This window comes from Grammomys surdaster, unplaced genomic scaffold (genome assembly GCF_004785775.1).
Source record: "Grammomys surdaster isolate TR1022 unplaced genomic scaffold, NIH_TR_1.0 166, whole genome shotgun sequence".
NCBI lineage: Eukaryota > Metazoa > Chordata > Mammalia > Rodentia > Muridae > Grammomys > Grammomys surdaster.
Genome location: NW_021604614.1, coordinates 6899852 through 6915442, shown reverse-complemented (window position 1 = coordinate 6915442; position 15591 = coordinate 6899852). Strand labels below are relative to the sequence as shown.

General features: G+C 50.2%; 1 protein-coding gene across 2 annotated transcripts; it reads right to left on the bottom strand.

Annotated features, from left to right (window-relative positions):
- Positions 1 to 481: 481 nt before the first annotated feature.
- On the bottom strand, positions 482 to 14943 carry Gusb (glucuronidase beta). 2 transcript variants are annotated; one of them, XM_028766234.1, is made up of 12 exons: positions 14492 to 14943; positions 12534 to 12719; positions 12149 to 12330; positions 11575 to 11717; positions 10795 to 10982; positions 10004 to 10147; positions 9612 to 9790; positions 9373 to 9519; positions 6609 to 6693; positions 4592 to 4768; positions 1414 to 1549; positions 482 to 895 (listed from the first exon to the last, which is right to left on the bottom strand). In XM_028766234.1, the coding sequence occupies exons 1-12, from the start codon at positions 14699 to 14701 to the stop codon at positions 726 to 728; spliced, it is 1947 nt and encodes a 648-aa protein (XP_028622067.1). In that variant the 5' UTR covers positions 14702 to 14943; the 3' UTR covers positions 482 to 725. The 2 variants fall into 2 exon arrangements, with proteins under 2 accessions (XP_028622067.1, XP_028622068.1); XM_028766235.1 differs by lacking the exons at positions 11575 to 11717; positions 12149 to 12330; positions 14492 to 14943 and having other exon boundaries at positions 12534 to 12600.
- Between the last annotated feature and the right edge of the window lie 648 nt (positions 14944 to 15591).

The window sequence follows — 15591 nt, the reverse complement described above, 5'->3', positions numbered from 1 at the left end:
TTTACATGTATGACTTTTCCCCACAAGCACATCCATATACCACATACATGTACCTGCAGGGGCCAAAAAGAGAGCATTTGGATCACCTGGGAAGTGGAGTAACAGCTCCTAGTTAGCCACCATGTGGGTGCTAGGAATTGAATCCGGAACCTCCGGGTAGAACAGTCAGTGCTCTTAAATTGTGAGCCATCACTCCAGCCCCTCACCAGTAGCTCTTAATTTAGTGTGAGGTTTTCAACAGTATACAAAGCCACGGCCAAAAAACAAAACAAAACAAAAAAACAGACAGAAATGACCTTGGACACCATTTAGCAGGACACATTATTGAGCCTAAGGCGTTCCAAGCCACTGTCCTCACACAAAAAAAGCGTCACTGTCACTTTTTTAAAAGATTTTTTTTATTATATATATATATGACAAGTACACTGTAGCTGTCTTCAGACACACCAGAAGAGGGCATCAGATCCCATTACAGATGGTTGTGAGCCACCATGTGGTTGCTGGGAATTGAACTCAGGACCTCTGGAAGAACAAGCAGTGCTCTTAACCGCTGAGCCATCTCTCCAGCCCTTCAGTGTCACTTCTAAAGTCCTCTTCTAGCAGTTCCCAAAATCCAAAGTAGAAACACTGGTGCCAGGAAGTGTCTGGAGACATCTGCTCTGCTGCTGAGAGAACGAACCCCTTTCACTTCTTCAGGCTGAGTCTGCAGTGAGGTAGTTTTAGCTTTAGAACGTGAACGGTCTGCTTCCAAAACACTGGGTCCTCGGCACTGACCCGTGACCTCTGGTTTCGTTTGCGATCCTCCAGTATCTCTCTCGCAAAATAAAGGCGGAAGTCTTGGGTTGTCTCTGGCGAGTGAAGATCCCCTTCTTATTCCCTACTACTCTCGTGGTTGCTAAAAAACAAAACAAAAACAAAAAAACAAGGAGGGCTGGTAAGATAGCTCAGAAAACCCTTGCTATGAAACCTAATCACCACGAGTTTAATCGCAGGCATCCACGTGGTAGAAGGAGCAAGCAGACGCCCCAAAGTTGTCTAACCTTTACCTACGTGCTGTGGCATGCACACATACTCCACTCCCCATCCCCTGGTAACGTTTAAAATTCTATGGAGGGGCACACATTTAATCCTAGCACCCAAGAGATGGAGGCAATTGGATCACTACGAGTTCCAGGCCAGCCTGGTCTACAGGCTAGCTGTGGTTACATAGTGAGACTCCCATGAAAAGCTGGGGGAGGAAGATACAGCCCAATCTGAAGCCTGCTTCTCTCCTTTTAACCACTGTAAAATAGACCAAAGCAGGTACTTTACTCCCTAAAGCCATCTCCCCTGTCCCATTTCTAGTATTCTCACAAAGGCCCAGAACTGAAAACACCAAGCTGAGAAAAATCCATAAACCTAACAGACACTCACACTGGCTCGTCATGAAGTCGGCGAAATTCCAGATGAGCTCTCCGACCACGTATTCCTTTCGCTTCTGATCCAGAACTGAGTGATAATTCTCCAGGACAGCCTTCTGGTACTCCTCACTGAACATTCGAGGCGGATCCTGGGATTTAAAGCCAAGGGCATGCCAAGAGTAGGTGAGCCTTGCGTGAGATCCACTCGACCACAACTAAAAGGTCTGTCCTGATGCGGGGTTGTACTAACTGCAGGACTTTAACCGATGCTGGCTCAGAGACCCTGGGGTCTCATGTCAGCTAGCATTAAAGAGACTTTAAAGGACACCTTCAGCCTGGCGGTGGTGGCACATGCCATTAATCCCAGCACTGGAGAGGCAGGAGGATCTCTGAGTTTGAGGCCAGCCTGGTCTACAGAACCAGTTCCAGGACAGCCAGGGCTACCCAGAGAAACCCTGTCTTGGGGAGGGGTCATCAAGGTGGCCCATGTCTTTAATCCCCAGAGGCTGATGCACAAAGGATCGAGAGTTCAAGGCCAGCTGGGGCTCCATTGTGAGATCCTGTCTTAAAAACAATCTTTAAAAAATGTAAAAACCTATAGGGTGGTGGTGACACACATCTTTAATCCCAGTACTCAGGAGGCAGAGGCAGGAGGATTTCTATGAGTTCGAGGCTAGCCTGGTCTACAGATCAAGTGCCAGGACAACCAGGGCTACACAGAGAAACCCTGTCTGGAAAACAAAATAAAACCAAAAAGTAAAAACTTTAGTTAGTAATTGTGTATTTGTCGTATTTATTTTCATTTGCCCGTGTTGGAAATCAGGTGATCCTTAGTTTTATGCTACTTTTTTTTTTTTTTTTTTGGTTTTTTGAGACAGGGTTTCTCTGTGTAGCCCTGGCTGTCCTGGAACTCACTCTGTAGACCAGGCTGGCCTCGAACTCAGAAATCCGCCTGCCTCTGCCTCCCAAGTGCTGGGATTAAAGGTGTGCACCACCACCGCCCGGCAGTTTTATGCTACCCTAATCGAGTCAGGGTCTCTTGCTATTTCAGTGAGTCTGGTAAGGAAGGTATTCTGCTCTAGGGATCTCATCCCTTCCACGAGAGCACTGGGGTTACCGGAATACCGCCACACCGGCCTTGTACCTATCTGGGTGGTGAGGATCTGATTTTTGTTTCTCACATTCACAGAATAAGCACTTGCCCTGCTAAAGGCACAGTACTCCAGCTGAAGTACTTTGGGAGTCAAACTATGTGTTTACCTCAACTCTAAAATAAAGTGGGGGTGGGGCAGTTTCTTTCAAGATCTTACCACATAGCCTGGATGTAGCCAGACTGATCTCGAAAGTACCCTCATCCAGACTTAGCGACTCCTTTGTGTGGGACTAGGACTGACTTTTATTGGGGCTGGAGAAATGGCTTGGTGGTTAAGAGCACTAGCTGTTCTTCCAAATGGACCCAGGTTCAAGTCCCAACACCCACATGGTAGCTCACAACTGTCTGCAACTTTAGTTCCAGGGGATCTGACACCCTCAAGCTAACATATATGCAGGCAAAATACTAATACATACATACATACATACATACATACATACATACATACATACAAACAAAACAAATTTAAAAGAGAGTACCCTGTTCTCACAGACGAATCAGTTCCCAGTACCTGCACCAGGTGGTGGACAATTACTTCTAACTCCAGCTCCAGGAGAGTCTGACATCTCTAGCCTCAGTGGGTACCCAGACACATCCACATATCCCCAGACAGACACACAGACATACCCACAATGAAACGATTTCTTTAAAAAAATGTTGTGTATGCTGTAGGTACACATATGTGTACATGCAGGGGTACACGTATGATGTAGGTACGCATATATGTCTGAGCAGGGATGCATGCTTGTAGAAGTCAGAGGCTAGCTCATCATTTCTCACCTTCCTCTTCGTTTGAGACAAGGTCTCTTGCTCACCACTGTCTGTACCACATGGCTGGCCTGAGAGCTAACAGGGATCCTCCTGCCTCTAATTCTCGTCTTTCAGTAGGAGAACGGTGTTACAGATGTGTTACAGATGTGTGCCACCACACCTGGCATTATGTGAGTCCTGGGGGGGATTTGAACTCAGCTCATCACACTTGTGTAGCGAGTGCTTTATCTGAGTCATCTCACGTAGCCCAGGCTGTCCTACAACTCAACTGCCTCCACCCAAGTGGTAATCTAAACACGGGCCACTTTGCCTGTTATAAGTTTTAATGAAAATAGTCCCATACCCACACTAATAAAGTAGTTGCAAGTCACATGTGGCTATATTAAGATAACACTAAACCAATTCACTCATACTGCCCACATTTCAAATCCCCTGTAGCTGTTTCCTGGCTGGTTGCTACCATTCCGAGGAGGGCAGATAGAGGCAGACATCTCCAGCATTGCCAAGGATCTATCAACACCTGTCTCGACATGGGAAGAATTTTTTTTGTCTTGAGACAGGGCTTTCTGTATCCTAGACTAGCCTCAAACTCATTACGTAGGCAAGGATGACTTCAGCGCTAGTACTACAGGGATGCATTACCACAGCTGGCTTATGTAGTGCTGGGGTAGGATGCAGGGCTTGGTGCGTGCTACACAAACACTCCGGCAGCTGAGCTACCCTCTCCCAGGCTGAGAAATGCTTTTAATAAAGAGTTGTTCGTTTGTATGAATCGTGTGTCTGTGTGCCCTACAGCCAGGCAGGTACCGGTGGATGCCTAAAAAGGGTATCAGATGCTCTGGAACTGGAGTTACCCAGGGTGGGTGCTGGGAACCGGACTGAGGTCCACTGGGAAGGCAGCAAGTGTTAACCACTGCGCCAGCTCTCCAGCTCATGGGCTAAGAATTTTAAGAGGTCGCTATCGGGACAGGTGTGGAGGGACACCTGTCATCTCAGCACTCAAGAGGCTATGGGAGATTGCGAATCTGAGGCCAGCCTCGGCATCAGAGACCTTCTTAGGAAAAAAAGAAAAAGCAGAACAAAAAAATGCAGGTGGGGGCCTTGTGTAGAAACACAGCCTGTCTCTGGCTGTCTCTGGGATGCACACAAGCCAAGCAGAGGGCTGCATGCAGGGGCCATAGTGTCTGTAGGCTTAGGGAGGTGCCTGAGAGCTGAGGTAGGGTCACTGGCCTAAGTCACATCGCCTTTGTGACAATGAACTGTTTACCTCGTGAATCCCTGGGATTGCATCCGCTCCGTACTCGCTCTGGATAATTGGCTTCTGGTGCGTCTTGTACCAGTTCTCGAACTGGCTATTCAACTGGGGCTGAATCACCTCCAAATGCCCAGCGTCGTGATACCAAGAGAAGTAGCTGTTTATACAGATTACGTCCACGTACTGGACCTAGGGCAAGAGTGGTCAATTGAGTTTACCCCTCACACCGAGGGCCTCTGCTTCAAGGTCAGAATAAGAGGCAGATTACGTAGGTTAACCCACCCTACACAGGAAATAAAGTCAAGACCAGATCCAAACAGGACTAATATATAATGCTAGGCTAAGACTGCTGACTGGGCCATGGCTGGAAGCAAAGCAGGCCACCAGCCAGCCAACCTCTGACCTTGCTGGATTTTACTTCTTTCTGATCCTGTTCCTGGTCTCCTGTGGCCTTGCCTGGGGATGTGATCCAACAGGAAGAATGGATAAGTTTTTTCTCCTCACAGTTCAGATTTTGAGACAGACTTATATAGCCCAAGCTGCTCTCAAACGTCTATGTGTCCAAGGCTGGCCTTGAACTGATGACTCCCTGGCCTCTACCTCCCAAGTGCTAGGGATCGCTGGGGACCAAGTCCAGGATTTTGGGAATTCGAGAAAAACACTCATCAATTGAACTACATCTCCGGCTCCTTAATTTGGGGGCAGGCACTAGGGGGTGCAACCCAAGGACTTGCACGTTCTTAGCATAGGTTGTACCACTGAGCCACGTCCCCAGCCCGTCATAGAGTCTTCTCTGATCTACAGTTGAGAAGGCCGGGCTGTGAACGGCAGACTGACTAGATTTCTTCCTAGGCACTGGTGGGGTGTTTGTGGGACAGGGATAGGTATGGTCTAACCAGTATCAAAGAGTTCTGAGCCTAGGAAGCTGGAGAGATAGCTCTGTGGTTAAGAGCACTGGCTGCTCTTCCAGGTTCAATCTGTAGCTCCCAGCAGTCAGTAACTCCAGTTCCAGGTCACCCGACACCTTCACACAGACACACACGCAGGCAAAACACCATTGTATATAAAATCAAAAAAGAAAGCCAAGTCGGGCGGTGGTGGTGCACGCCTTTAATCCCAGCACTTGGGAGGCAGAGGCAGGCGGATTTCTGAGTTCAAGAATTCGAGACTAGCCTGGTCTACAGAGTGAGTTCCAGGACAGCCAGGGCTACACAGAGAAACCCTGTCTCAAAAAACAAACAAACAAACAAACAAACAAACAAACAAACAAACGTTCCATGTCTGGCTAGCTAGCCTCCAGTGTCACCCAAGCATGTCTCTCTAGCAACAAAGCTCAACTTCAAAGCTGCCCTTGGAACGGTGAGTTCTTTCCAAGGGGCCACAGACCCTCTCCAGGCTGTGGTGGCGGGAAGATGCAAAGCAGCAGAGAATTGCAGAGGACAAAGTAGCATCCCTTCGGAAAGCACACTCTAGGTCAAGAGCCAGGCATGGGGCGCCCAGCAAAGGCTTCCGGGCCTACATAGAAGATAGGGCAAGCACTGGAGCAGCCAGCACGTGGGCCTCCCTGAAACCTCTGTTTCTTTGAAGGGTGGGCTCTAAAGACATAGAGAAGCCAGGGCTAACAAGACCTCTGTTGTTGTTAACTATTTTTAGAAAACTCATAAATGAATGTTCTTCCTGTATATTTGCATCAGGAAGTGTCCGATCCCCTGGAACGGACAGTCATGAGCCACCATCATGTGGGTACTGGGATCCGAACTCTGGTCCTCTGTACTTGACTACCAGGCCTTTTCTCTTGTCAGGGTTAAACAAGTACATTGTCCTGGAGGTAGCCCAGGCTTCTTGGGGTTTGAAGTCACACTGCCTTGGCAGTATGAGTTAACAGGAAGTTGGTTCCTTTAACCTGAAAACCACTTGTGAAAATGGCTGGACTTGCCGCTGCTGCTTCCTTGTAGTAAACACAAGCCTAAAGGCCAAAGCAGAGGCGTGGAGGGCAGAGACCACCCCCCCACACACACTCCAGGCTCACCCCTAGGTCTGCATCATATTTGGCGTTGCTCACAAAGGTCACAGGACGGGTGAGGTCCAGGGCTTTGGTGTGGGTGATCAGCGTCCTGTCCATGGAAGGCAGAAGACAGGCTCATCAATCTGGAAAGGGCTCTCTCTCCCTTTCCTTCCCAGCTTCCCCATCAGTCATGGCTCACAGCTAAGATGGTGACTGCCCAGAGTCATGAGAGCAGAGATGAGCACAAACGAAAATGGTAACAGAAACGAGGGGGGCGTGGTTCTCTGGAAGGGGGCGTGGTTCTCTGTAAGAGGGGGCGCGGCACACATGATTTAACTTAAGAGTCGGGGAAGCCTCTTGAAGAAATGGCGTTAGTGTTAAGTTGAATTAACCACTGAGCCAGGAGGAATGGAGAGGAGAGGACCCAATGGAAGGACTAGTCTAGGGTTAGGGTTTGGTCCCCGGGATCTACTTCTAATCTCTACAGCACGGATTAACATCAGTCACCCTTGAAGACTATCCTTTTCTTTTACGACTTTTTGATCGTTACTCTTCTTATATGAAGGCTGTGTATTGCCCCTTGGATATAAGTCCTGAACCCGCCCTCTCAAAACAACTCCGAATTAGCAAAGTCCACTCTGGGGTACTCCAGCCTATCCAGTCCTGGCTTTATGCCCTCTGTCTCTTAATGAATGCATCTTCCTCACCACCTCCTCAGAACGTCTGGGAGCCCAGAATACTACATGGAGTATCCCAGATGCAGCCGTGGCATGGAGACCAAGGGGTTCTCAACCCGTGGGTCCAGACCCCTTTGGCAAACCTCTGTCTCCAAAAACATTTACATTAGGATTTGTAAAAGTTACCAAAATCCCAGTTACAAAGTAACAACAAAAATAATTTTACAGCCGGGCGGTGGTGGCGCACGCCTTTAATCACAGCACTTGGGAGGCAGAGGTAGGTGGATTTCTGAGTTCGAGGCCAGCCTGGTCTACAGAGTGAGTTCCAGGACAGCCAGGGCTACACAGAGAAACCCTGTCTCGAAAAACAAAACAAAGTAATAATAATTTTACGGTGTGTGTGTGGGGGGGTCACCACAACATGAGGAACTGAATTTAAGGGCCTCGGTGTTAGGAAAACTGAGAAACGCTGATGAAGAAATTTCTGCTGCTTCTGTGTGACAAGCAACATGATTTATCCTGAAGGCTGTGACAGTCGCATGACAGAGGAAGAGCTATGGCTGAAGGTGGAGCTCAGTGGTAGAACACCTGCCTAGCATGCACAGGCAAGGCCCTGGACTGCGTCCCCAGTACCAGAAAATACCTTTAAAACATTTTGTCTCATTAGTTCCTGTTGGAGGGCTGGGGTGATGGCTCAGTGGTTAAGAGTACTCACTGACTGCTTTTCCAGAGGTCCTGAGTTCAATTCCCAGCAACCACATGGTGGCTCACAACCATCTGTAAGACAGTCTGATGCCCTCTTCTGGTGTGTCTGAAGACAGCTACAGAGTACTCACACACATAAAATAAATAAATCTTTTTTTTTTTAAGTTCCCTTTTATGGTGCTGGAGAGAGAACCCAGTGGTTGCTCTTCCAGAGAGGACTTGGGCTCAATTCCTTGCACCCACATGGTAGCTTCCAACAGCTATACCTTCAGTTCTTGGGGATCTGATGCCTTCAGGCCCCTGAAGACAATAAGCCCACATGTGGTACAGACATACATGCAGGCAAAATACCTTTACATAGTAACTATTTTTAAGTCCCACTTATATTCATATGCCTGTATAAATCAGTTTTATATAAGTGAACTCAGCCGGGCGGTGATGGCGTACGCCTTTAATCACAGCACTTGAGAGGCAGAGGCAGGCGGATTTCTGAGTTCGAGGCTAGCCTGGTCTACAGAGTGAGTTCCAGGACAGCCAGGGATATACAGAGAAACCCTGTCTCGAAAAAAAAAAAAAAAGTGAACTCAAAGCATCGCAAAGTAGTTTCCTATAGTTTTAGCATGCGTTTCCATCTAGAATGAATGAATGAATGAGTGAACGCATGCATGCAATCATGAATGAATGAATGAATGAATGAATGAATGAATGCCAGGTGCGAGGGAGCACACTGCAATCCTAGCACTGAGTAGGAGACGGAGACAGAAGGAGTAAGAGTTCAAGGCCAGCCTTAGCTACCTAGCAAGTTGAGGCCAGCCTGTGCTTTTTGAGATCTTGTCTGAAAAATAAAAATAAAAAATCAGAAAAGGAGCTGAAAAATGACTCAGCCCTTACTGCCAGGACAGCCAGGGCTACACAGCGAAACCCTGTCTTGAAAACAAAACAAAACAAAACAAAACCCACAGATGTGTGCATGAAAGGGAATTCTGAAAAAAAAAAAGGGGGGGGGAGGGCTGGAGAGATGGCTAAGTGGTTAAGAGCACTGACTGCTCTTCCAGAGGTCCTGAGTTCAATTCCCAGCAACCACATGGTGGCTCACAACCATCTGTAATGGGGTGGTCTGATGTCCTCTTCTGGGGTGTCTGAAACAGCAATAGTGTACTCATATACAATAAATAAATCTTTAAAAAGAGACAGACAGAGAGAGAGAGAGAGAGAGAGAGAGAGAGAGAGAGAGAGAGAGAGAGAATTTGGGACCACAGAAGTGATGGGGGGGATAGTGACACTCACTGCACCTGTCCACCCTGTTATGGCTGACTTCCACGTTCCCGGCTGTCTATAGAGGTTGAGCCAGGCCAAAGGGCTAAAGCCAGAGGCCCGACTCAGCCCAGGGGAGAAAGGGCACTCACTTGAAGTAATACGCAGCAGGTTTGAAAGCAGATAAGGGCTCATTGGCCACAGACCACATCACGACCGCTGGGTGATTTTTGTCCCGGCGCACCGTCTCCTCCATCACCTCTAGGTGGTGCCGAAGAGACTCGTTGCCAAAACTCTGGCTGTGGAGCGAGAGAGGAAAGGATCCCCAAAAGGCTCTAAGACAAGCTTGGGGAAGCTGGGCAGTGTAGGCAGCGAGGGGGCGGGCACTCACGGCAGCACAATGCCCACACCGGGACACTCGTCAATGACCACAATTCCATATCGGTCACAGAGCTGAAGTACCTCCTCGGAGTAGGGATAGTGGCTGGTACGAAAGGAATTTGCCCCGAGCCAACGGAGTAGGTTGAAATCCTTTATCAGCAGAGGCCAGTCGAAGCCTTTCCCTCGGATCTAGGAGACAGCAGGGCTTCGTGACCTCTATCCTTGTGACTGGAGACTACGCATTTTCTTCTGAAGCCCGGCCCCTGGAGTCACCCAGTCCACCCTATCTAGGCTCACCACAAACCCCAGCACACGACAGTGTCGCCAGGGAACAGAGGAAGGGGAAGGAGATAGCACTGACTCCCAAACGAGCCACACGGGGTTGCCATGGCTACAACTCACATCTGAATCCTCGTGCTTGTTGACGCCGTGGAAATAGAAAGGCTTCCCGTTTATGAGGAACTTGCTCTTTGTGACAGCCACTGTTCGAATCCCGACAGGGAGGGTGTAGAAGTCAGACACAGACTCAGCTGTTGTCATCTTCACCTAGGAGAGCCGATGTGCCAGGCATGAGCGCCCGGGTAGACTGAGCCTCTCGCCCCTCATAACGCTGAAGCTTTTTTTTTGTGTGTGTGGGGGTGGTTGTTGTTTTTTTTTGGTTTTTCGAGACAGGGTCTCTCTGTGTAGCCCTAGCTGTCCTGGAACTCACTCTGTAGACCAGGCTGGCCTCGAACTCAGAAATCCGCCTGCCTCTGCCTCCCAAGTGCTGGGATTAAAGGTGTGGACCACCACAGCCCAGCTCGTTTGGGGTTTTGTTTCGTTGCGGGGTGGGGGGGGGGTGGGGAACAACTGATCATTTGAGACAGGGTCTTACTATGTAGCTCTGGCTATCCTGGAATTCACTATAGAGACCAGGCTGACCTCAACTACTACACCCATTTGATCCTATTATCCGATACCCCCGGGGCCCATGTGTCCCACACACCTACCTAGGGATGCAGAAATTACAGTCTCTGTCTTTAACCAGAACCCGACCTCAGGACCTACTCTTCACAGCAGGACTCTCCCACAAAGTGACAGAAAAAGCCAGAAATCTCATACGGTACAGCTTAGCCACCTGTCCTGGATGCCTGCTGGTGTCACCAGGTGGCAGCAAAGGACCTTTCTTAGCCCCAGTCCAAAATCACTGTTACCTCTAAGGAGTACAGGTAGGCTGGACGCTCATGCATCAGGTAAGGCCACCAGAGGTTGGCACTGGGCACCTGAAGTTGACCCTGGTTCCCTGTTCCGTGGGCCACGACTTTGCCATCCTCATCCAAAAGATGCACTTCTAGCTGGAAATGTTCACTGCCCTGCACGGAAATCAAGTAGTCCACCAGCCCTGTGGGACAGAAACAGATATCATACCAGTCCCAGAAGTCCCCTTAGGTCCCAAGACGCTAGAGAAAAACTGCTTTAAAAACAAAAACAAAAAAAACAAAAGAACAACAATCAACAACAACAAAAAAAAGTGTAGCCGGGCGGTGGTGGCGCATGCCTTTTTTAATCTCAGCACTTGGGAGGCAGAGACAGGCGGATTTCTGAGTTCAAGGCCAGCCTGGTCTACAGAGTAAGTTCCAGGACAGCCAGGGCTACACAGAGAAACCCTGTCTCGAAAAACCAAAAAAAAAAAAAAAAAAAAAAAAAACCAGTGTAGAGATAGGGGTGGTACAGTAGGGAGAAGTAACCCAATATCCTGAGCGATGTCACTTTAGACAAGACCCCACTTCTCATTGGTCTTCATTTCCTTGCAAAAGAGGACCCACCAGAAAGGTGTCAGCTTGGGCAATCTGAGTCTTGTCTTCTGAGGATAATGAAGCAGGGGAAGGGCTAAAAGATGCTTGAAGCCGTTTTCTCCTTAGGGATTTTTCCCCTTGGGAATTGGGATAAAATGGACCCAGTCTAGCACACAGCCTCCCGCCGGGCACCCTCACCGATGTCTTGGTCCACATTAGTGATCACAGTGATATCGTCGATGTAGGTAGTAGGGGTGGTGTACAGGACCACAGACCGATGCAGTCCTGCATAGTTGAAGAAGTCAAAATGTGTGTCCTGGACAAAGTAACCCTTGGGATACCTAGGGTGGGAAAACCAAGGTCCATTGTCTGTGTGGTTTTTTAAATCCCCTCCCCCACACCTGGTATGTGTGTATCTCTCTGTGTGTGTGTTTGTGCGTGTGCGTGTATAACTGTGTGTGTGTGTGCACGCGCATGCTTGTGTGTGTATCTCTCTGTGTGTTTGTGCGTGTGTATCTGTGTGTGTGTGTACCACAGTGCACATGTGTAGATCAGAAGACAACCTCAGGCACCAGTTCTTTCCTTCTACCCCTAGACAGGGTCTCTTGATCTTGCTGGGCCTGAGAACTTCCAGAAATCACTCTGTCTCCTTTGATGTTAACTAGCATGCATCTCCTGGTCTCCTCATCAGACCCAGGCCTAGAGCCACTCTCCCTATGGGGAAGGCCATTGGGCAGGGGAGGGGGGAGGGGAGCGGAGGGATGCTGCTTACATGGAGGTATCGGTCTTGTAGACGATGGTCCCCGGTGGAAGGGTATGAGGGGTCAGTGTGTTGTTGATGGCGATCGTGACCCGGCAGGTGGTCAGGGGCCCACTCTGGACCAGCTTGCTGATGTCAGCCTCAAAGGGGAGGTGACCTCCCTCATGCTCCACCACATGGATCCCATTCACCCACTGCAGACACAAGGAAATATGAGCAGAGGGCAAAGGCTCTGCTGTCTCAGGTACCCCCTTCCGGAAGAGGGTCCCGCCCTCAGCCAGATGGAAGAATGGTGTCCTAACGGAGCCCACGAAGCAATCCTTTCTCCGACCCATGGCACCGAGCCCTCGACAGCCCAGACTGCCTTCCGGCCAGCCAACCCTCTCCCTACACTCACCACAACGGCATAGTAATGGGCACTGTTGATCCTCAACACCACTCTCGTGTCGGTGTCTTGGGTCCATCGCTGCGGCAGGATTGCTTCCCGTTCATACCACACCCAGCCAATGAAGTTCTGAAGCGCCGCTTCTTGGGTGATGTCATTGAAGCTGGAAGGGACGGGCATGTCCAAGGTTGGGCCCGACTAGGGAAAAAAGAGGTAGAGTCATGTTCTGTGGATGTGGCTCAGCTGATAGAGCTCTGGCCTACCATGGATGAAAATCTGGGTTCCAACTCCAGCACCACATAAGCTAATCATGGTGGTGTGCGCTGGTAATCCTAAGCATATGGGAGGTGCAGCCAGGAAGAAGGACGTTCACGGTCATGCCCTGGCTATCCTCTGCTTCATAGCAGATCTGAGGCTGGCCCGAGGATACAGGAGACTCTAGCTAAGGAGAAGGATCAGGTCTATCCTTCACAACTCGATTCCCAGGACCCTAGAAAAGCATAGGGGACACAGGGGAGAGATTCTGTAAATACTGGCTGCATGGGTGGGTAACTTGTCCCCAAGTGAACTGCAGGGACAGCTGATGGAAAAGACTGTTAAAACTAAATTCTTCCACCAGGCAGATGGTACCGTGACCAAGATTTCCACGGAAAGAGTGAGCGAAAGGGTCACAGGCCAGTCTAAAACAGGAAGGACCAGACCCTGACATAAAAGGCGGGTGCTCCTTGCCACAAGAAGGAAGGCCAACAGCAGGGAACAGGGGCCCCTGAGGAAACGGAGAAGGCTCGCGGGGGCAATGTCACCTCCTTACTTCCTCTTTTCCTGAATCTAAGCAGTACAGTTGAAAACTGAGAGTCTAAGCCAGGTGCGGTGGCTCTTAACCTGTAACCTAGCAACCTGGGAGGCTAAGGTAGCCAGATTGCTATGGGTCGGAGGCTAAGGTGGGCAGCTGTCTCAAACACACACACACACACACACACACACACACACACACACACTGCTGGTAAGGTGACTGGGTAGGTCACTAGCCACTAAGCCTGATGACCCGAGTCATATCCCTGGGACCTAGGAGAGACCAGACTCCCAACAAGCTATCCTCTGACCACCACATGCACTGTGTAGCACAGGGTGCCCACATACTCACACACAATACATAAAGGTCACAAATTTTAAAGGAAGACAGAGAGAGCCAAATAGGGGAAGAGGAAATGAGGTAGGGTGTATGAATGAATCGGAGAGAGGCGGAGGCCGTGAGCACACAGGTTTGCTTCAACCTGTTTCTGCACCAACCCTACCTAGGAAGGAAGGGGGAGCAGGGATGGGGTCCTAAGCTAGCTGTGTGCAAAGTCATGTCCTCTATCTGAATCTGCAACCCCAAGGCCCTTCTGACCTTGTTTGAACAGAGCCCTGATGATGTACCGGCTTCCTCCTAGTCTATCCCCATCCCAAAATCTCTGTAGGGGGGTAGCATCTCCTAGGGTTCTGCTTCTCACTAGATGAGAATGAGGGAGGCATGTGCACCGGGATGCAGGAGGGATGTTCACAAACATCCCCTCTCCCCAACACTCGGGAAAGCGGGAGCAGGAGGTTCACCGGGATATCCCGGCCAGCCTGGGTTGTAGAATAAGATACAGCTTTAAAGCATAAACAGAAGGCTCAGTAGTAACAAGCACGCACAGGGCCCTGGGTTCAACCTCCAGCACTATGAAGTAAAATTAAAAGTTGTTGTTTTGTTTGTTTGTTTTAGTCCAATGCCTGGGGCTGCGCCTGCCTAGCGGAAGCCCTAGAGTCCATGCGGTTCTCAGTCATGCCAGGTCCCATTTCCTGCTCCGGCTGCTCCCCTCCCTAGCCTGCAAACGCATATTAACCTCCTCTAAGTGAGCACAAGGGGATCTCCAGGTACAGGCACCCTTCCTCCCATTCCCTGGCTTCTGGAAGCTTCCAGACCCCGGATCCCCAGGAGCGCACACCTCCCGCAGCGGCTGCCGGTACCACTGCTGCTCGAAGCCCTGCAGCCGATTGTCGGAGAGATCGGCGCGGAAGTGCCACAGTCCGTCCAGCGTCTTGAGCTCCCGGGACGGGCTCTCCTTCGGGAACAGCATCCCGCCCTTCAGCGCCAGCGCGCAGCTGCACAGCAGCTGGCCCAGGGCGACCCAGCACACACTCGATTTTGGGGACATGCTGGCCAGGCTGCCCACCGTCCCAGCGGCTGGGCCTTTTAGCCTCGCTCTCCGTGGAAGGGCGGAGGCGGGATCTGGGAGGGTCACATGTTCTCGAGAGAAGCCGCCCGCGCCAGCTTGATTGAGGGCAAGCCCTTGTACAGCTGCTTGCTCAATGCCATCTGGAGGCCCCGCGGCTACACTCTGCAGAAAGAGGAAGCCCCAAAGGCTTGAAGTCCTGGATCATCCTCTCATATGCCTGAGCGAAGTCCCTGCCTGCCTCACAGCCATTAACAGCTCTCCCTCCTCCCCTCACTCTGGGCTTGTGCCTCCCAGGACCACTAGGCTAAGGTCTGAAAGAACCCTTGAAGTCCCTGACTTTATGACTTCACAACTCCTTTGAAAGGTCGCGGATGAGGGTTCAAAAGAGACACTGAGAAGGATTTGGGGAGTTAAGGGTTTATTAAAGGAGTTTTTAAAGGACACCCAGACAACTTTGAGCCGGCGGGGGGTGGGGGTGGAGGGCAGGGATGTGTTTCTCTTCTTGTAGGTCTCTGAGGAAGGGAGCGATTTCACTGCCCAAGTTTGCAGCCAAGCTCTCCTGACGCCCAGGTGAGGGACAGGTAAGGGGATGCTACCTAGGTTGGCCTAGAACATGTTTTGTATATCCTAGGAGGACCTAGAATTTTAAGTCATCCTTCCGATTACTGGTGTCTGCAAGGCAAAGAGAGAACGTTAGGCAGAGTTGGAGCATCTAACCCAAGTTCAAGACCCTTGTAGAACTGACAGCACTGGACGTGACAGAAGTGTCTCCTGGGCCTGCAACGTGTCACAAGTGCAGGTTGCTATGTCACATGACCTGCAGCAGCCATTCCCTGTCAGTGGTCTTAGTATCGGCCACCTCCCCCGCC

What these genes read in the sequence shown, in the direction of transcription:
- Gusb (XM_028766234.1), bottom strand. Translation starts at nt 14,701, where the DNA reads ATGTCCCCAAAATCGAGTGTGTGCTGGGTCGCCCTGGGCCAGCTGCTG. An exon ending in GGTGTGGGCATTGTGCTGCC is followed by an intron (nt 9,520 to 9,611) that starts GTGAGTGCCCGC and finishes CTCGCTCCACAG; the next exon opens with CCAGAGTTTTGGCAACGAGT. An exon ending in AATATGATGCAGACCTAGGG is followed by an intron (nt 4,769 to 6,608) that starts GTGAGCCTGGAG and finishes CTCTTGCCCTAG; the next exon opens with GTCCAGTACGTGGACGTAAT.